The sequence below is a fragment of the Vulpes vulpes genome, chromosome 12, assembly GCF_048418805.1.
Source record: "Vulpes vulpes isolate BD-2025 chromosome 12, VulVul3, whole genome shotgun sequence".
NCBI lineage: Eukaryota > Metazoa > Chordata > Mammalia > Carnivora > Canidae > Vulpes > Vulpes vulpes.
In genome coordinates this window covers 84,757,917-84,778,604 of record NC_132791.1, presented here as the reverse complement: position 1 = coordinate 84,778,604, position 20,688 = coordinate 84,757,917, and the positions used below count along the sequence as shown (strand labels likewise).

The window sequence follows — 20,688 nt, the reverse complement described above, 5'->3', positions numbered from 1 at the left end:
ACCCAGGTCCCCATCACCTTCAAATTTTATGTGCCATTTGGGCAAATGAAGAAACAGCATTTGACCAAAATTTCAGTTGTAGAACATTGTGAATTCCTGCAGCTATAGCATGTTAATTTAAGTGTATTTGTGATTAAAATGGCTTTGCGATTTTTAAGCTTCTTCTGAAGTGTGTAATTAGGCACATGCAAGTTGCCATTGGACCAGGAGGTCATTAACTGTAAGCCGGGGATGGATGGGTCAGCTTGGCTCTGAGGTGGGCAAACTAGAGGAAGAATGAGACTAAGAATCAGAAGGCAGCCATCTGTGTGTGTGTGTGTGTGTGTGTGTGTGTGTGTGTGTGTGTGTGAAGGGGAGCTAGGCTGGTGGCCATAAGGGAGGATGTCTGATGGGGGACCCATTAAGTAGTACCACTGTATGTCAGATGTTTCATTTTGTAGCTTCATCTGTGATCTTCACAAATACGTGGCCAAACAGGTGGCTCAAGTGATAACTATCTCTAAGCTAGTTTCATAGGGGAAATATTGTAACAAAAGCTGTGCTGTATGGGACACAATCCACCAGTTCCAAGAAGCTGTGTGCATGCTATTTTTATTTTCCAGGTCTCTGCTTTTTAAAAAATTGGTAAAAACACAGGCTAAGATGTAGGTTGGCTGACCTATTCTTAAAGGTGGGTGTTGGGATCCCTGGGTGGCGCAGCGGTTTGGCGCCTGCCTTTGGCCCAGGGTGCGATCCTGGAGACCCAGGATCCAGTCCCACGTCGGGCTCCCGGTGCATGGAGCCTGCTTCTCCCTCTGCCTGTGTCTCTGCCTCTCTCTCTCTCTGTGTGTGACTATCATAAATAAATAAAAATTTATATTTAAAAAAGGTGGGTGTTATCCACCTTAATGTTATCTGTGTGTACATTTCTCCCTCAGTGGCTCCCTTTATGGGACCTCTGTCCTCTACCAAGCATTCAGTTTTACAGCCCAGGCATAGACCCCAACAGCCCTTCTCTGGTTCCACTAACCCCACTCCTCCTGAGGAGAGCTGGTCATGCCCTCCTTTGTGCCCACCCACATGTTACACATGGCACATGATCAAACTGCATATGGGATTACATATCTGTGCACATGACACTCCTCCTAGATTACGAGCTTTTTAACAAACAGGATGCATGCTGACTTCTTTACCGAATACCCAGTTCCTTGCAAGGAGGTACTCAGTAAATGTTTGCTGAATGGACTGACAAATGAGCCTACTCAATCCTAATTCCTTTTCAATTTATCTGTTTAAGAGTTAGGTTCTGTTGAGACCAAATCATCTGCTACCCTTAATGTTGGCTTTGAAAAATTTTAGAATTTAACATGTAACAGTTGAACATTTACAAACAAATTTATTATTTTCATTTATTTGTTTATTTTTTAAGATTTTATTTATTTATTTGAGAGAGCGATCATGAGCAGGGTGGAAGGGTATGGAGAGAGGGAGAAGCAGGCTCCCCGCTGAGCAGGGAGCCCAGTGTAGGGCTCAATCCCAAGACTCTGGGATCATGGCCTGAGCTGAAGGCAGACACTTAACTGACTGAGCCACCCAGGCACCCCCGAGCAATCAATTACTGAGCAGATCAATTACTGAGCAGAAAAATCTTAGATGGAAATAGAGACAGAGAGAGAGATGATAGATTTTTTTATTTAAGGAGCTGTGTTTCACTTTGCTTAATTTGTCACAAAAATACAAAATCTTGATCTAAAAGTACCCCCATTAGACTCACTTTCTACAAGTTCAACAAACTGGATAATCGGAGTCTTTCTTGTAAATTCTTTAGATCCAAAGCTAGACTATATATACCCTAACTGGATAACCACGGCAATGGTGGTTGTCTTTGGGGAAGAAGCATGTTGTTAATGACATCCACAATTGCACCAGCAAAACAATGAGGTTTCGTTTATGAACTGGAAGTAGTTCCTTCTTCAGAATAAAATCTAAATTCTAACATTTAATGAAAAAATTCTGTGCCTATTAGGACATAGCTATATTACATGTAATATAGTTATATAATTATATATATAGCATATGTAACTGCAACATTATAAGCATTTCACATGCCACATAAAATGGTTTCATTATTTTATAGTTCATATATTTAAAATCAGAGGAGACAGCTGTTCCCAGGACAGTTGAAATTAATGAGGAGGAAGAGATATGCAGATGTTTTTAAAAGTCCATCCCCCACAAAAGCATATAATCAAACATCTGCTCTCAAAATTAATCTTAATAGCTCCCAAATGCAGCATTTCTAGATTTTGTGCTGTGGTCTTGCTGCAACATAGGTGAATTTTTGCACCTTGAATGTGGCCATTTAAATCATAAATATGCTGCTTTACTTTTTTTTAAAGTTGCAAGCCATTGTTAACAATGACTTTAGTAAAACGTGTTTTTCAGTTGTTTCCAGTCTGAGGCTCTAAGTATATTTGAGACTTGTTTCATCAACATATAAAAGTACTACTTTTTCTTTTTAAAAGATTTTATTTATTTGAGAGAGAGACAGTGAGAGAGAGCAAGCACATGTCACGAGTGGAGTGAGGGACAGAAGGAGAGAGAGAATTTCAAGCAGACTTCCCGCTGAGAACTGAGCCTGACTCAGGGCTCCAGCTCACCACCTTGAGGTCACAACCTGAGCTGAAATCAAGAGTCGGATGCTCAACCAACTGAGTCGCCCAGGCACTCCATCAAAGTATTTTTGAAACACATTTGTGTGTGGTGGGGTCACTGCTGCTTACTGAGGTTCAACCTTTGTCCCTGCAGGTCTGTTTCTGTCCTCACCTTTACCTTCCAGTCTGTGTGATCTTGTGCAAGTCACGTGATCTCAGAATCCTGTAGGTCCTGAGCATTTAGGTGTGTGATTCTTCACTAGAGAGACAAAATTAAAATGCTTATTAGAGTAAAACGCACTGAAAAGATTTTTTTTAATTAAGGAAAAGGTTCTTTTAGAAGGACTAGGAATATTCAGATAATTTGCAAGTAAATGACATCTTTTATTAAATGTCTGTATTTTATTTATTTACTTACTTACTTACTTACTTACTCATGTTATGTAGGTTCCATGCTCTCACAACCCTGAGATCATGAACTGAGCTGAAGGCAGACACTTAACCACTGAGCCACCCAGACACCCCAGATGTCTTTATTTCAATCTGCATGGGCACATCTGACCCCATACTCCTTGTCCTGAAAAGTGAATGCTATCTGCAGGCATTAAATGCCATCCCCTGTGACCCTTGCAGGGTCCTGGAGCAGGCATGTTTGGTCCAGAGGCTCTTCCCAGCCTTGTTTGGCATCTCCAGGCAAGCTTCCCCAGTTGGGAGTCATCCTTCTCTATCCCTGCAGTGACCCGGCTCATAGTATGACCCATGTCCTCTTCCTGTACTCTTTTCTCCTCTGTGCTCTGCTTCCCACATGGCCTCCATCCCAAGGACAGTATAGGATGTTGGACATCACTCAACAGGCAGTGGAGGCTATAGGCCCTGATCTGATCCACTGCTTCTCACTCAGTCTAGACAATCCGATGTGTTATCTCTAACAGGAAATCACACCAAGGGGCAAGGTCCTTGAATCTCTGATCCCCAGAGGGGAGTCAGGTCCCCATCCCAGAAAAACTTAAACACTAGGCAAAGAACCAAAATTAGGTGCAAATTCCCATTACTGGAACCAGTAGAGACTCAGGAATAAGAGGCCAGTGTCTCAAACGAAGGGCCTAGAGTCACAACAAACCAGCACCAAGGGTGACTTGATGCTGAGGTGCGGGTTTCAACACCCAAGACTTCCTATGTCTCTGTAGGATATAGGGGTCGTGTTTCCAGAGTTGAATGGGGCATTAGAGGAGTAGACCAAGGCAGAGTGGAGATAAAAATTAAGCCAGTTATGACACCACCTCCCCATACTTCCACCATGTATATTCGAGCCAAAGGCCCAAGAACAACACTATGTACATATGTGTTGAGGTAGCCTGTATCTCTGGTTCTACAATTATACTCATGACTATTTTTTTTTTAAGCCTGGATATAATATACAGGATTTCACTGAAGAAGACTTTGGAATCAAGCAGATATGTGCTCTAATTATGTCTCTGTCCTTTACTATTAGGTCAGTCTTTCTCATTTCCTGCTTTGTTTTCTGTTAAGGAGGGATTTCAAGATGGTCCTAGTAATAGTATTGTGAGTACTAAGATTAATCTCAGCACAGAATAGCATGGAATGATTCTTCCCAAACTTGTCTGCATATTGGAATCACCTAGGGAGCTTTAAAAAATACAGATGCCCGTGTCTCCCCTCCCTAGACCACGTTTCTGTGATGAGGGCTGGGCTTTCAAATTTCTAACAGATCCCCAAATAATGCTAATGTTCACACATGTTTGGGAACGCCCGGCATCAAGCCTGTCCTATGCTGAACATTAAATGTCTGTTAAATGAATAGAGACAATCAGTATCTGGCACACGCTAGATTTTCCAGAATTCTTGGCTCCCCCTCTTTCTACTGGGATGCCTGAAGATTAGTGCTGGGCTGTGAATCCAGTGGGATGTGAGAATGCAGAATGCTCTGGTACCATGCGCTGTGATATCCCAGAGGAGAAGAGGAGGAAGAGACAAAGACAGGTTGTGCTACAAGGGACAGCCCCCAGAGTCCTGCCAAGGGAATGTCTAACACGTTTGCTTTTGAGTATGTTGTCTGCAGGAAAGTGCCCGAGTGCTCACTGTCAAGTCCCCTTGGAAACCAGAGCCTAGTTTTGTGCTTTCAGTGGGGCTGATACAGCAATGAGCCAGAAGCTACGAAGAATAAGTGGAGGGTTTCAGCTGGTCCTGAGTTCTCTTCGTTTTTGGCTTCTATATTCAACCATTGTTGTAAATCCTTTGTGTGGTGTCCCTGGGTCAGCCGTCTGAAGGTATCAAAATTCCAAAAAGTTGGTTTCAGTGTTCTCTAAAGGCTCTTGGAGAGAGAGTGAATTCTGAGAGCTGGGCACCACCTAAATCATTCTAAGATATGGAAGCCAGGATCCTCTCTCCTTTCCACAAAACTAGAAAGCTGCAGTATCTGGGAGGTGAGGAAGGGTCTGGCCCTTCACTCCCTGTATGAGTTATTATGTGCTTATGAGTAAAACTAATACTTGAGGGCTCTCAGCATCTGGAACTGAGCACTGGAATATTGTTGCATGCCCAAGGCTTATATGATATGCTACTTATGATTCGGAGCAAATTCTCAAATTTCACCCCAGCAACAGAACAGTAAACATTTAAGATACTAAAAAAAAAAAAAAAAAAAAAAAAAAATTGGCCAGTCTCAAGAATTGAGTGATCCTGAGGTCATGGGATCGAGCCCTGTGTCAGGCTCCACACTCAGCGGGGAGTCTGCTTGAGATTTTCCCTCTCCCTCTGCCCCTCCCCTCACTCTTACACAATCTCTCTCTCTCTCTCTCTCTCTCGTTCTCTCAAATAAATAAATAAATCTTTTAAAAATTAAAAAAAAAGAAGACATTTGACCCACTGAAACACTCAAACACTCCTAATTTTCTTGACTGTTTTTTTTCATTGATCTAACTTATAATTCCTTATCATAGGTATACATTTCTACTTCAAGTTTAAAAGTAAAATAGCGTATCACCCAAGTTTGTGGCATATGTGTATTTCTATCCTGCTAGTTTTAAGTTCTGTGAGAACACCATCTGTTGAGGGGGGTGGGTGGTGGTCCTCTCAAAACATTTGAAACAAATTCCTCTACTGCTAGCATCTTTTACTGTCATGTGGATTTTCTAGAACTTCATAGTGAAAGCAGTATTTGAATTTCACGGAGCACCTGGGTGGCTCAGTTGGTTGAACGTCTGGTTCTTGGTTTTGGCTCAGGTCGTGATCTCAGGGTGGTAGGATCAAGTCCTACTTAGTGCAGATTCTGCTGGAGATTCTCTCCCTCTGGCTCTCACCCTGCTGGTGCTCACCTTCTCTCTCTCTCAAATAAATTAAAAAAATATTTTAAAAACACTTGAATTTCACATAGCAGCAAAAATAAAAGTAAGCATATCTTGCTTAGAAAGGATTCAGTTTTTTGTCAGTTCACTATCAGCATTAGATGAATGAAACCATCCGATGGGTCCTGGACCCCCATCGCCTGCAGATGTGATGGGCATCCAGGTCATACAAGGCCCTTGCTTGGAGGTCAGATTAAAGACCTAATCTTAATTAGACTGCATACTTAAAAAGTGAGTTCCAGAGAAAGAGTTTCAGTATCTCTTTCTCGAGCTGTTCAAAAAGGTTCAAAAAACACCTAATAACCACTAAGTATTTTCCATGTTTCTCTCTCTCTCTATCTCATTGGTGGTTCAATTCCCAGTGGCCAAAAAAAAAAAGTCGAATCCTCTTATCAGTTGGACTACATTTTTCTTATGATTCTCAACTGGCCAAGGCTGGTTCAATTCAAGCTCTGAGCTTTGGACATGACCCTGTGAATACGGCTTTGTTTGCCTCTGAGTTAGCAGCATGAACCCTGGGTGTGCAGTTTCCACCAGCAGGGCTGTAGAGCTGGGTCATGCTCCATTCCCAAGGTGGGTCCCTGCCTCAGTCCCAGGGCTCCCAGACCTGTGATGCACACATATGCCCTCTCAGTGCCTGCTGTAAGTCTTAAACCCCACTTCCTCATTGGCAACAGGTTCAGAGAGACATTGGCAAAATCCTCAGCCTCAGTGAGGGCATCAGCCTGAAGGCAATGCTTTCCATCTTTTCTCTCCCACAGGGTCCAGTAGCATCAACTGCATCAGCATTGTCTGTCCTCTCCCCTGGGCCCGGCCTTCCTCCACCCCCTCCTCCTCCACCTCCTCCAGGACCACCTCCATTCTTTGAGAATGAAGGCAGAAGAGAGGAGTCCTCCCCTTCACGCTCAGCGCTATTTGCCCAGCTTAACCAAGGAGAAGAAATTACGAAAGGTGAGAAAACCAGACCTTGATGCCATCTCCCTCTGACTACTGGCACACAGATCCCCCAGAGCCCACAGTGATGGATGGACATCATTCCAAGCCTCTGATGCATCAGCACCATCTACAACCAAGGCATTAAGATTCAGTGAAATATCATACCTCTGTCTTCAAGCAGTGTACAGGCCTGCAAAATAATTATATCATTGAAGTATTTTGTCCTCACCATGAACAGGTTTTTTTTTTTTAACAGTTAAAATATATCAGGATATACATGGATTCTAAACAATAAGGTTTGTGCAAATACATCTGTGCTTTACACAGGTAAAACGAGTTATGGTCTACTTGTCCCTGTGCAGTGGGCTAGGAGCTAAGAGCCCCAAATTCAAAATGTTTCTCTGGCTCCAACTGCTGGGCTGTCCCCTCCATCTGCATAAGAAAGGAATAGACTCATGACCCTAAAGTCGATTCTGTACTCTGACATACACTTGCTAGAAAGCCCAGTCCTTTGTCCTTTTAGGCTATGCCTGATGAATGATTTAGCCATGAGAAAAGAAGTAAATCATGGGGTCCTTTTTGGCCATGGGGTCCTCACACGGCCATTATCACACAGCTATCTATCATCTTATCTCCTTAAAGAAGAGGTTCCTCCAATTTAAGAAATGTTTACTGTGCTTCTAATGAACTTTACATTTATAACATCTCAGACCCTGCCCGTTATTAACCTTGAGAGAACACCAAACTGTTATGAAAGTAACATTATCAAAATTTTTTGTGCTATTTACATCATGTTGAGCTAAGAAGTTAGGAACATTTCCCTTCGCACAAAGTACAAAGACACGTAGCTGTGTGCTACCTTCCCAGGGCTCCGGCATGTCACAGATGACCAGAAGACACACAAGAATCCCAGCCTACGGGCTCCAGGAGGACAAACACCATCTCCTACCAAAAGCCACACTCCAGGCTCCAGAACTCCCCAGTCTCATCCTCCTCAGAAACATGCTCCTGTGTTGGAGTTGGAAGGAAAGAAGTGGAGAGTAGTAAGTGAAGCCCTTTAACCTTGATCCCCACCCCACTCCCTTGAAATGACCAACCACTAAACCATGTACCAAGGTCTGGACGGTTTCTGAGTGAAGGGACAAAGGCACAAAGCCACTGGCTAGAGTAGAAACCAGGGCATTTCTGAACACTTAACGTTTGTTTGTTTGTTTTTCACTATTTCTCCTGCATCATTTTTTAATGTTTTTAAAATTTGTTTTAATTATGGTAAAATCACATGATATAAAATTTACCGTCTTACCATTGACGTGGATGTAGCAACTCAGACATTGAGTGCATCCATGTTGCTAAGCAGCCATCAGCCCATCCATCTGCAGAACTCCATCCTGCTTGTAAAACTACAACCCTGTGCCTGGCTCCCCCCTCACCTCAGCTCCAGCAACCACCTTTCTCCTTTCTGTCTCTATTTGGTGATTCTTTACGTAGACTTTTGATCTGTGCCCCATTCTGATTGTCTGTAGGATATTCTATCCCACTGACAGAGGCACTAATGTCACCAGCGCTCCACCCAGTGCTGGCAACCGTTGTGGACAAGGGTATGTGCATGAAAGTAGGGTACCTCTTGCCAATCTGGGGAGCTCCCCCAAAGGTGAAGGACCACAGACCCCAGGAAGGTTGTCTCGGGCTGAAAATACACTGGGGCTCACACGGCCATTATCACCAGCCTGTTTCCCCCACTCCTATCTGATGCAGCAGATTTTGCTGCAGTATTAAGGCTAGATTCAGGGTACTGACTCAACAGGAAGCTCCCACATCCCTGCTCCAGCCCCAACTCACCAACTCTGGGTACTTGATATCTGGTGGTTCACAAATGGACACTGACTGACCCCCTTTCAGGCAGTCGTTTCATCCATTCCCATTATTACAATAATAGAGCAAGACCTGTGATTTGGTTGGTCTGTGAAAAAAAAAAAAGTGGTTTTGAAAGAACATATTGAAAAGCCATAATTAATGTTGAACCCCATAGTAATTTCAGCATGCAATGGGACTCCCCATTCATTTGTATGCCCTTAGATTCAATATTTGTATTTGTTTTCATTTTAGGAGTACCAAGAGGGCAGGAATGACCTTGTGATTGCAGAGACGGAACTGAAACAAGTGGCTTACATTTTCAAATGCAACAAGTCTACTCTACAGATGAAAGGAAAAATAAATTCCATTACAATTGGTAGGGCAGCGCCGTGGCCCTGTAGTTACGTGGTCAGTTGCTTGGCATCCACATGCTGTGTGTTTAATAAAGCTTTGCTTTGGTTTGGTTTTCCTAGACAACTGTAAGAAGTTTGGCCTTGTGTTTGACAATGTGGTAGGCATTGTGGAAGTGATCAATTCCAAGGATATTCAAATGCAGGTAAGTTGGCCTTTTCTTTCTTTTTCAAGATTTTGTTTATTTAGAGAGAAAGTGAGCAAGTGGGGGGAAGGGCAGAGAGAGAGAGAATCTGAAGCAGACACCACACTGAACAGGAGCCTGAAACAGGGGCTCAATCTCAGGACCCTGAAATCATGACCTGAGCCAAAACCAAGAATCTGACACTCAACCAGTTGAGCCACCCAGGCACCCCACACACAAGTGGCCTTTTGAGCCAGGCCCTTGGCCCCCTCTGCAGCTGCGCTCAGACCATATACAGCTGCCTGCTTGGGGCTGGCCATGTCCACCCAGAGCACTCCTATTCTATTCCCTTTCCTTCAGACACAGCTCTGTCATCACCTCCTCTCTTGGACAGTGTTAATTCCTCTTTTTCAATCTCTTACAACACAGCCTATCCCATCTTGCCCTGCAGTCAGCTGTTTACCCTGCCTGATTCAGGGGCACATAATTGATCTTTACAGCAGCAGAAACTGGCACAGCACCTGCACGGAGTCGGTGTCTAATAATGTTTGGTGAGGTAGTGATTGGGAGGAAACAACTAATGAATGAACACAAATACTAAAAGATTCTTCCAGCCTAATAGCACCATCCCAAAGAGAATTTTCTTTGCTCAGGAAGCACTGGTTCTGAGTAGGAGGAAGAGTTTTTCTGAAGAGTCCGTGAGATAATCAGATGAACAACCTGGAAAGTAAGATTGAAATTGAATTTGCAGACTAAAAGAAAACATGCCCTCCTTTTGTAAATTTTGATTTAACCCAATGGGATTTTACGATACGCCACAAGTTAAAGGACCTCTTGCCTTTAGCCAGCTACAACTCCCACCTTTGCTTACACTCTCCTCATAATGTTTTTTTTAAGATTTTTTTTAAGTAATCTCTACACCGAAATTGGGGCTCAAACTCACAACCCCGAGATCGAGAGTCACGTGCTGTACCCACTGAGTCAGCCAGGCACTCCTCTCTTCATATTGTTAATTAGCCCCTTATGATCTGATGTTTCCTGATAACATTTGTTAAAGTTGGATTTTGGTTTTATAGATCCTTCACTCTTGTTTTACTGGGCTTTTTACTGCTGTCACTTTCAATAAGAGTACATTCAAATGGACATTTTACATTTAACTCACCGCTATTTAAGATGTTGGTTTTATGTGTGTCCATTTAAGGGAAAGAGCCCAGCTCTGGGCACCCCAAGCCCTGAACGTGAGCCCCAGCTGTTACAGCCCTCACCTGTTGTTACATGCACTTGGGCAAGTTGGCTTCACCTCTGCCCTGAAACACAAGGGTAGCTGAGAGATTCTAAGTCCTCTACACCCCAATTCCAAATACTGTTGCCACATAGGCTCTGTGGGTACATGTATCTCTTCCACATTCCAGTTCCATATAGTGTGCAGTGCATCTGTGTAAATCCCCTGCCCCTCCCTACCCATGCTGCTTCCACTTAATCATAAATTCCATTCCTGGATAGAGAACCACTCAGGAGAAAGCCACCAAGAAACTCCTCCCAGGCGTTTACTGTATTGTTGCCTTTGCCCTGTAAACAGGAAAACTTGACCATCCTCGGGTCACACTTGAGGGTTCTAAACTGTGAGTTCTATGCCCAGGGCCACTTAGCAATGAATCACTCGATCATTCATTTGCCAAATGTTTACTGAACATACTGTTCTCAGCTCTACAGATATCAGTAAGCAAACGAGACAAAAATCTTTGCCCTCTTGAAGCTTGTATTCTATAATACCACCTCCCAAATTACCATTTCTGACAACCACATATTTCCATTTATTTAATAATGCTGTTCCTCCCCAAATATTGGGGGTATGTGGGACATGCCAGGAGAGCATTTTTTATTGAAAATACATTGAAATGTATTTTATTGAAAAGATGTTCAAAATTAAAAACCCATTGAATTAAATATAAAACATGAAGCTATAGAAAAATAGAAGAAAACAGTTTTAAGTATTCATCACATTTTTGGAGGGGGAAATGATTCTAAATTGAGAAGTAGTAGAAATTATCAAAAAAATGTCTACTTAAAAATTTTAAACTTCTGAATTCTAAACAAAAATAGTTACCATATAAGCATTTTTAAAAGTGATCTAGAAAGATGGGTACCTGGGTGGCTCAGTTGGTTAAGCATCCGACCCTTGGTTTCTGCTTAGGTCATGAGATGGAAACTGCTTAAGATTCTCTCCCTCTCCTTCTGCCCCTCTTGCCTCTCCACTCTCTCTAAAAAAAGAAGTAAAATAAATTATTTATCTAAAATAATTTATTAATAAATAATAAAATAATTGAGCAATACAGACTGATGACAGAATGACAGGCACTGTACCATGTGTCCCTTTATATAAAGATTGAAAACATGCAAACAAAACACACATGTTAAATATACTTGTGAGGACCTAAAACTAATACTATGCTGTATGGTAACTAACTGGGGTTTAAATAAAAACTTAAAAAAAAAGAAACTATGCTTATAGTTTCTCCAGGTCACCTTGCTCCAGGAGAGATCTGGTGTGAGTGGTGCACTTAGAACAAAATTCAGATGATCGTTTTCATCTGAGGCAGCTGGGGGGGCGGGGGGGCGTGAAGGAGGTGGTACACGGTACAGAGGGGACTTCAACCATATGGTAAGATTATAGCCCTAAAAAATATAAGCCAAAATGTTAAACTCTGATAAATGTTTGACATATATATACACACATATATGTGCATTTGTTATATTTTCTATGGTTTTTTGGTTGAAATATATTCTAATTTTTTGGAGATACGGGCATGTGTTCTAAAAATAATCTGGAAGGATGAACTGTGGTTATCTGTCCAAGAGGGATTAAAAACTTGACAGGAGAGAGACACTTTATTGAATACTTTTCAAGCCTTTGGATGTTCAAACCAAGTGAATGTCATTATATATTTAAAACATCTAACACATTGTTTCAAAAGGGCCTGGGCACACTAGAGTTCAGTGGTTGCCCTGGGGTGAGGCCAGGTATTGATTATAAACAGGCATTAGGGGTATTTGGGGAGTGATGGAAATATTCTAGAACTGAAGTGATAAGTTGCAGAGTTCTATAAACCTACTAAATATCATTAAATTGTGTACTTGAAACTGGTGAATTTTATGTTTGCAGATTTTACCTCATTACTTTAAAAAATGATTGAAAGGACGCCTGGGTGGCTCAGCAGTTGACATCTGCCTTCAGGTCCGGGGTCTGGGGATGGAGCCCTGCATCAGGCTCTCCACAGGAACCTGCTTCTCCTTCTGCCTGTGTCTCTGCCTCTCTGTGTGTCTCTCATGAATAAATAAAATCTTCATTAAAAAAAAAAAAGATTGAAAGGGAAAAAAGGGGCTTGCAACCAAAGTTCGTATGATTTGGTCCAGTAATTCTGTTTTTGGCAAACTATACCCTCAAAATAAAAAACACAAATTATGAGAGAAGAGACTAAGTATAACATGACATTTTATTTTTTTTTATTTTTTTGAGATTTTATTTATTTATTCATGAGAAACACAGAGAGAAAGAGAGAGAGAGAGCCAGAGACACAGGCAGAGAGAAAAGCAGGCTCCATGCAGGAAGCCTGACGTAGGACTCGATCCCGGAACTCCAGGACCATGCCCTGGGGCGAAGGCAGGCACTAAACCACTGAGCCATCCAGGGATCCCCCTAACATGACATTTAAAAAAATTTTATAGAGATATAGGGGTGCCTGGCTGGCTCAGTCAGTGAAGCATGTGACTCTTGATCTCAGGATTGTGGGCTCCAGCTCCATGTTGGGTGTAGAGATTACTTAAAAATAAAGTCTTTAAAAAATGTTTTGTAGAAAAATAAATTTATGAAAAACCAAACTAATACAGAAACGTATTAAAGTGCTAGAGCAAAAACAAAACAAAACAAAAACCAAAAAAAAAAAAAAGTGCTAGAGCAATTGGCCTAGGCAAGGTCACACGTCACCTGACACTCAGCAAAGGAGATACTACTCTTTGGCCCTGTTCTCTTGATAAGACACAATCTCTGTTTTCAAACAGTTCCCAGACCACCAGGGAAAAAGAGCATGTGTACAATCTGCTCTAATGCACTGTTGACCAAAACACTGTGGGAAAGACAGTTCTTACCATATCAGGGAGGTGTTTTAAGGTCTGCTGTTGCTTTTTCAGACTTTCAGATATGTGGGGTATCTAAGCATTTTTAATATAATATAGCAATATATAAATATAAGTAAAGCATATTAGTGTCCTGTGCCTACATCACATGACCCCATTCTGCCTCATGGACAAATCACCAAAGACCCATGACAGTTTATCCTTTCTCTTCCACTTGCCTGGCTTCCCATACCGTTCTGGGCAGCGTGTAAATGTTCTTCATCACTGTAAGATAAACAAGTCTAGAAATGACCAAAACATTACTGCTGACACATTCTTGAAATATATATGCATTATTACTATTTTAGTTTATTTATGGCAAAGCCCTGTGCTTACCTGACCTTGAACTACCTCTGCTTTTTTTTTTTTTTTTTTTTTTTTTTTTTTGTGGCACTGGGGCTTATTTCTAACCCAGTGTCCAGTTTCTTTGGAGAGAGGAGAAAACAGAGAAGTGTGGTGACCTGGCTAGACTCCCCCTAAGGAATTCTTTACATCATCTGCACCATCAACAGAAGTTGCTCCTTGGGTTTGCAATCCAGCCTTTTTCTTCAGGGTGAAAGAGGAGATGTCTTTATCACTTCAATTACCATTACAAGGAGGAAAATTATAGAGTGGTAATATAGTCATTGGGGGAGCAGTCTATAGAGATTTGCTGGAGGGATGTCTGAAAACTGTTCAAAGAGAAATTTGAAACTGGGCCGGATTTTTATAGCACTCAGATATTTGTAAACAATATAAAGAATCACCTCCTCTTGTGTATGGTTTATCGATGGCAATGAGTGGCCTGAACCAAGTCCCCACTTTTGGCTCCTGGAATTAATACATTTCAAAATACCTAGACACTCATTGTCTCATTCAAGCTTCACATTCAGCCAGTGAGATTTTTATCTGGCCAAAGATTTATGGGAAAAGAATTGTAGTGTTTCTTCTTTAGCTTCAAGAAAAATCTACTCAGTTACAGAATGATGTCTTTACTCTTAAGTGACCGTATTAGTATTTGTTTTAACCCAAGATTCATGGATTTGTCAGAACTAAAATTTTAAGCAAATAAAAGCAAATGTGTCTTGTTACTTTTATCGTGAAATCAAATATAAGTTTCAAATCCACTAGAGGGTTGTGAGACTTTTTCTGAACACTTAGCTGCTCTTTTCACATTAATCCCTTTATTTTGTCTCAGGACGGAGACCCTGAGGCTTGAGAATCTCTTTGTGTGGTCCTTTCATTCTGTCCCTGAATGACACCCACCAGGTGGGCCTGGAGATGGTGCGCTCACCCGCCCCTCCAGCCCTGACCCAGCTCTTCCTAAAGCTTGGGGGAGCCCGTGGATTGTGCCTATTTGAGGACATTGTAATTGTTATTTCTTTATATTGGGTGCCAGGTTGTTCTTTTGTCTGTTTCAGGTAATGGGGAAAGTGCCAACAATCTCCATTAATAAAACAGAAGGCTGCCACATATACCTCAGTGAAGATGCGCTGGACTGTGAGATCGTGAGTGCCAAATCGTCCGAAATGAATGTCCTTATTCCTCAGGATGGGGATTACGTAAGTACCTTTTACAAGATGGTAAAGAATTTTTCTTGAGCCTTCCTTATTAACATTCTTAGAGATTGACTCCCAACGTATGAGCTTCATTTGTAGAATAATTCACAGGCAGGAGAGGAATTCGGAGAGTTGCCTTTCGCATTTCTTCTACCATTTCTTGACTGTGCTCATTTCTGGATTTGTGATTCTCTAGGCCCTTCAGTAATAATTACCTTAACGGCTGAGCTTTCATCAAATAGTACCTGGCACATCTGAGTTCATGGTATTTAGGATTGTTTTCCTTTGCTATGGGGGAGGGCAACAAAGTAGGGAGAAATGCTTTGGGGGAAGCACCGGAGGAAGGGGGGTGATGATAAGTAGGCCTATTTCTGTAGGTAGCCTTATGTCAGGGGTTCTCAAATTCAGCGTTAAGGATCAGCCAAGAAGCTCCATGAAAATACCAGCTTCCAAAGTCTGCACCTGGAGGTTGTATTCAGGAGGCTTCCGGAGGGCTCTGAGGAATCTGTATTTTAATAGGCATCTCGGGTGATTCTGATGCCATCAGTCCATCCAGCCCTTCTGAGAAATACTGCCTAGATGTTTTTGCCACTGTTTGTTTTTTATGCCTCCTCTCCCCAACAAGGCAGCTTCTAGAAGCAGGCAGATATCCTCACACACTGAAGAGGAAGTCTAAATGAATACATTTTCTGCATCACCTAGTATGGTGGGCTTGCTAGTTGCTGCTCTTTGTTTTTTGTTTTTTTTTTTTTAAGATTTTATTTATTTATTCATGAGAGACACAGAGAGAGAGAGAGAGAGACACACAGGGAGAGAGAGAGAGAGAGAGAGAGGCAGAGACACAGGCAGAGGGAGAAGCAGGCTCCATGCAGGGAGCCTGACGTGGGACTCGATCCTGGGTCTCCAGGATCATGCCCTGGGCTGAAGGCGGTCCTAAACCGCTGAGCCACCCGAGCTGCCCAGTCGCTGCTCTTTGGAAGTAAGTTATTGCTCCCTTCCTGTTGTTGCCTCTTGGAAGTACAGATGAATCCAGAGATGATTCCCTCTGATTCTAACTGTGCAGGGAGGCAGTGACCCAGGGAAGGATGGAAGAAACAGTAACCTCGAAGGCACCCCATCAGCCTGGGGGTCAGTCACCAGCCATCTCCCCAGGCAGACAGCACCCGTGCTCCCAGGTCCCCCTTCTCTCACCCGTCAGTAGATTCTTCAGCACTGCCCAGCCGCGTGCTACATAATGCAGCCTAGAATCCATCACGGAAGGCTGAAAAACAAAAGTCCACCAGCCCTGGGCCGTGCTTCACTGCTAGGTGTTTGGCCAGCCTAACTCTGAGCTTGAGGAGAACCCTCTCACTTTCTCTCCCTAAAAACTACTGAGGAGCTAAAGCTGATACAGAGACGTGTTGGACGAGAGAGCCAAAAACGAGGGTGGTCCCTGGCCTTTGCAGCTGTTCGGCAGAAGGCTCAGCAGAAGGCATGGGAGCTAGATCTGCTAAGAAAAGCAATGGTCTGGATCAGCTTTCCAGATTAATCAAGCTAGCATCCCTGGACATGGTACCAGACATCTGTAGTTGTTAAGGCTTCTCAGGTGATTCCGATGTAAAACCAAGCTTGAGATTCACTGACCTAAGGCACGAGTATGGATCAAAACTTGAGCTTTTATGCTGAAAAAGTAGTCTCTTTGGTTTGTAGAATCATCCTCAGGTAGATTATGTTGTGTCCTCATTTCATGGTCCTCCTCTTAGATTTTCTAGTTATAGGTAGTAGGGAGTAATCCAGGGGTCCTGCCGTGGGCATTGTAATCTGGGAATGGATGGTGGGGATGATTCATTCTGAAGGAAATCAGTTGCCCAGAGAAGAACACTGTCGTATGACTGTCAGTTCACCCCCAAAAAAGATGTGGAATGGCTGTAGTAGGGTTAACTATCAAAGAAATGCCTTCGCTCTGGGGCATTGCCTACCTGGCCTGGTTCTTGAGAGCAACTACCAAGCCTTGTTTACTTCCAAAAGAGGCAGTTGGATCCTACATCTAAGAAGATGTGTACTCATGTGTGTATATGTGTGTGTGTGTTCCACTGAAACATGACATCTCATTGATGGGTGAACATAGGCATCAGCTCATCAGACCCTCGGGGTTTCAGCAGTGCTGTGTGTACATCAAGTCCTGGGAGGGCATAGAAGCCGGGACCCAGTGTACTGCTTCTCACCTTCTTTGTCCATCCTTTTCTGGAGTGACTGCAGAATCACTTTCTGGGGAAAGGAGATATTTCAATCTTTTATTTTGGCTCTATTGCATTCCCACCACCACCCCCTCCTGCCAACCCCGCCCCCTCTCTCTCTCCTTATGTGGTACACATGCTTATATTTCCCAATGGGAGTAGGGTGGCAGGACACAAGACAAATATATATATTTGTTACATATAACCCAAAGCTCACCTTCATAGTTGATCAAGAAGAATCCAGAGAACACCAGGGCAAAGCCTTCTACTCCGCATGACTAGGGATCAGCTGCTTCACTGTCCTCGAGGAATGTGTTAGAAATACAGATTGTCATTCTCTTTGCCAGATCTAATCAGAATCTACATTTTAACAGGCTCCCCAGTTGATCCTGTGCAGGTTTGAGTGTGGCAGAGAGTGGGCAGAGGGGCCGTCTGGCTTGATGTCTAGCTGCCCTGCTTTTGGCGATACCATCTTCAGCCATCTGCTTGACCTCCTAGACGTGTGTCCAGTAGATGGCCTCTCAGTAACACCTAGCTCATAGGGCTGTAGGTTAAGTCCACATATACCTAGTACTTAGAAGAGTGCCTGGTTCTGAGGAGGTTCTAGCTTTAATGATGACACCAGCAGACAGTCACAGAGCTTACACACAACTATGCAAGCAAGTATCCACGGGACACAGAAGACCTCTCCACAACACAATTTTGGTTTCCATAAAATGCCATTGTCCCCCATGTGACACGAATCAGTTTGCAAAGGGAAGCCCTGATTTAAGTAACTTTGTTCTTCTGCATTTTTCCAGAGAGAATTTCCTGTTCCAGAACAGTTCAAGACAGTCTGGGATGGATCCAAGTTGGTCACTGAACCTGCAGAAATTATGGGCTAACCGCCAGAGAGATGACGCCCTCCCTCCACCCCCCGACCTGAATCTATCCAAAAAAAAAAAAAAAAAAAAAAAAAAAAGCAGCATTAAAGACCTAGAAGTTGCAGTAACATCTACTGCTTTAGTTTTGGCTTCCAACATTCTGTATTATTTCTGGCATGCCTTCGTGGGCATTTTGAAGTATTTAAAGTTTCTTCATGATTTGGCTTTGTGTGTGATTTGAGTTCCACATGATGACTTGTGAGCATTACACATCTAAAGGGGGGAAAGAATTCTCTCCCCCTAATATTAATCACACGGTAGCTGATAGGTAAAAAAAAAAAAAATACTGCATGATTCAATTTGACGCTTACATTTAATTGCTAGTTGGAAAATAAAACCTTTGAGAATCTAAGATGTACATTTTTACCTTTTAGGCAATTTTAATAGGAAGTAGTAGTAGTATGCTCTGAGAAATCTAACATTTTTTTTCTCATTTTTGCCAAATGTTCGCTTTATCAGCACGGATACATTGTTGGCATGAATACATAGTTCAACCCAGTTTTTTACAAAACATAAGAAAATTCTATCCTAAGGACCATATCCAGTTTCTTGGTCTGTAGAAGACTTGTATTCTTTACTAAAAATAGATCCTAATGATTCATCTTAAAATATTCTTCTGCCATTTTACTTTTCTGCAAAAAGATTTGTGTGCCAAAAGATTGGTGGGAGGAAGCAGATGTAGTACCTCTCAATTTTGCTCGAAGATCAAGCTCAATTTTTTTGTTTCCCAGTTTTGAACCTGTTGAATATCAGATGCCTTGTAAATGATGTCATTAATGTTTTCTTATAAACTCTTTTCTTTTTCACTTGCCAGACTTCTAACCAGTCTCGGAAAAATGAACGTTAAAAAGCCATAGCTGTAATACTTCTTCCAAAACCTGAAGAATTGTTTGTTGGTTTGACGTGCTGCTCCTATTTTGTAGTATTGAGAGTATATGCTTTTCAACATAAGAAAAACTATGATATTCCTTTCTATCTTTTCAGTACACAGTGCTGAAAAATCTGCAACTTCTTGGATCACATGTAATGAATTCTAGTATAATGCTTGCAGACCCAATACAAGCATATATATTGTGCCTACTATAGCCTTTGGAATACGTTATTTCCGTTTTTTAAATATCTTCTATATCCATATAGTATTCAAATTACTGATGCTCATGTACCAAGGTTTTGCTATACAAGTTTTGTTCATATGAATAATGTGGCTTTAGTAAATATCTTTTTTTTCAATTGTAAACTTATTCTGAAATAAAGTAAAATTCTAATTGTTTAAATACTGTGATGAATTCTGGCTGTTAAAATATTTTTTTTCCGCTTTGATTCGCCCCTTGCTCATATGTCAGATATGTTAGATTCAGGAAAGACAGCTGAGCCCTTCTGGTTGGCTTGGAGAATGTATCCAGCATGCCATCCAGCATGCCATTCTCCAAAGAATGACTTCTTTGAGATAGATACCAGATAAAGCCATTTGCAGTTGGAATGACAGTCAAAAATTCTAGAATCCAGTTTCATAAACCAAGTCCTCTTCACTGAGAAAATCCCCTTCGTAGATCTTCATTAAAGTAAATATTCAAGAAAATATAGTTTTTAATAAGGATACAATTATATATATATATATATTGTGTATTTTAATTTATAATAAAAACAGAACTTTTACAATAAATTTGTAAATAAACTTCTGGAGGAAAAATTGTAAGTGGGAAGAAAAGACTCTAAAGAGGACATATTACATACACTTAAAATAGTAATTATTTTATATTGAAAAAATTCACTCACCCTACAACCCAGCAGTTGCACTACTGGAGATTTACCCCAAAGATACAGATGCAGTGAAATGCCGGGACACCTGCACCCCGATGTTTCTAGCAGCAATGGCCACAATAGCCAAACTGTGGAAGGAGCCTCGGTGTCCATCGAAAGATGAATGGATAAAGAAGATGTGGTTTATGTATACAATGGAATATTCCTCAGCCATTAGAAACGACAAATACCCACCATTTGCTTCAACATGGATGGAACTGGAGGGTATTATGCTGAGTGAAGTAAGTCAATCGGAGAAGGACAAACAGTGTATGTTCTCATTCATTTGGGGAATATAAATAACAGTGAAAGGGAATATAAAGGAAGGGAGAAGAAATGTGTGGGAAATATCAGGAAGGGAGACAGAACATAAAGACTCCTAACTCTGGGAAATGAACTAGGGGTGGTGGAAGGGGAGGAGGGCGGGGGGGTGGGGGTGAATGGGTGACGGGCACTGAGGGGGGCACTTGACGGGATGAGCACTGGGTGTTATTGTGTATGTTGGTAAATTGAACACCAATAAATAATTAATTTATTAAAAAAAAAAAAAAGAAACGACAAATACCTACCATTTGCTTCGACATGGATGGACCTGGAGGGTATTATGCTGAGTGAAATAAGTCAATCGGAGAAGGACAATCATTATATGGTCTCATTCATATGGGGAATATAAAAAATAGTGAAAGGGAATAAAGGGGAAAGGAGAAAAAATGAG

General features: G+C 41.9%; 1 protein-coding gene across 2 annotated transcripts in view; it reads left to right on the top strand.

Annotated features, from left to right (window-relative positions):
* CAP2 (cyclase associated actin cytoskeleton regulatory protein 2) overlaps positions 1-19,447 on the top strand; it is a 140,678-nt gene extending 121,231 nt beyond the window's left edge. For both annotated transcript variants that reach the window (XM_072729072.1, XM_072729071.1), the window contains exons 8-13: positions 6,760-6,949; positions 7,802-7,977; positions 9,041-9,164; positions 9,262-9,344; positions 14,897-15,037; positions 18,051-19,447. In XM_072729072.1, the coding sequence (XP_072585173.1) occupies positions 6,760-6,949; positions 7,802-7,977; positions 9,041-9,164; positions 9,262-9,344; positions 14,897-15,037; positions 18,051-18,134 (798 nt within the window). In that variant the 3' untranslated portion in view covers positions 18,135-19,447. The remainder of the gene's footprint in view (positions 1-6,759; positions 6,950-7,801; positions 7,978-9,040; positions 9,165-9,261; positions 9,345-14,896; positions 15,038-18,050) is intronic.
* Positions 19,448-20,688: the final 1,241 nt, after the last annotated feature.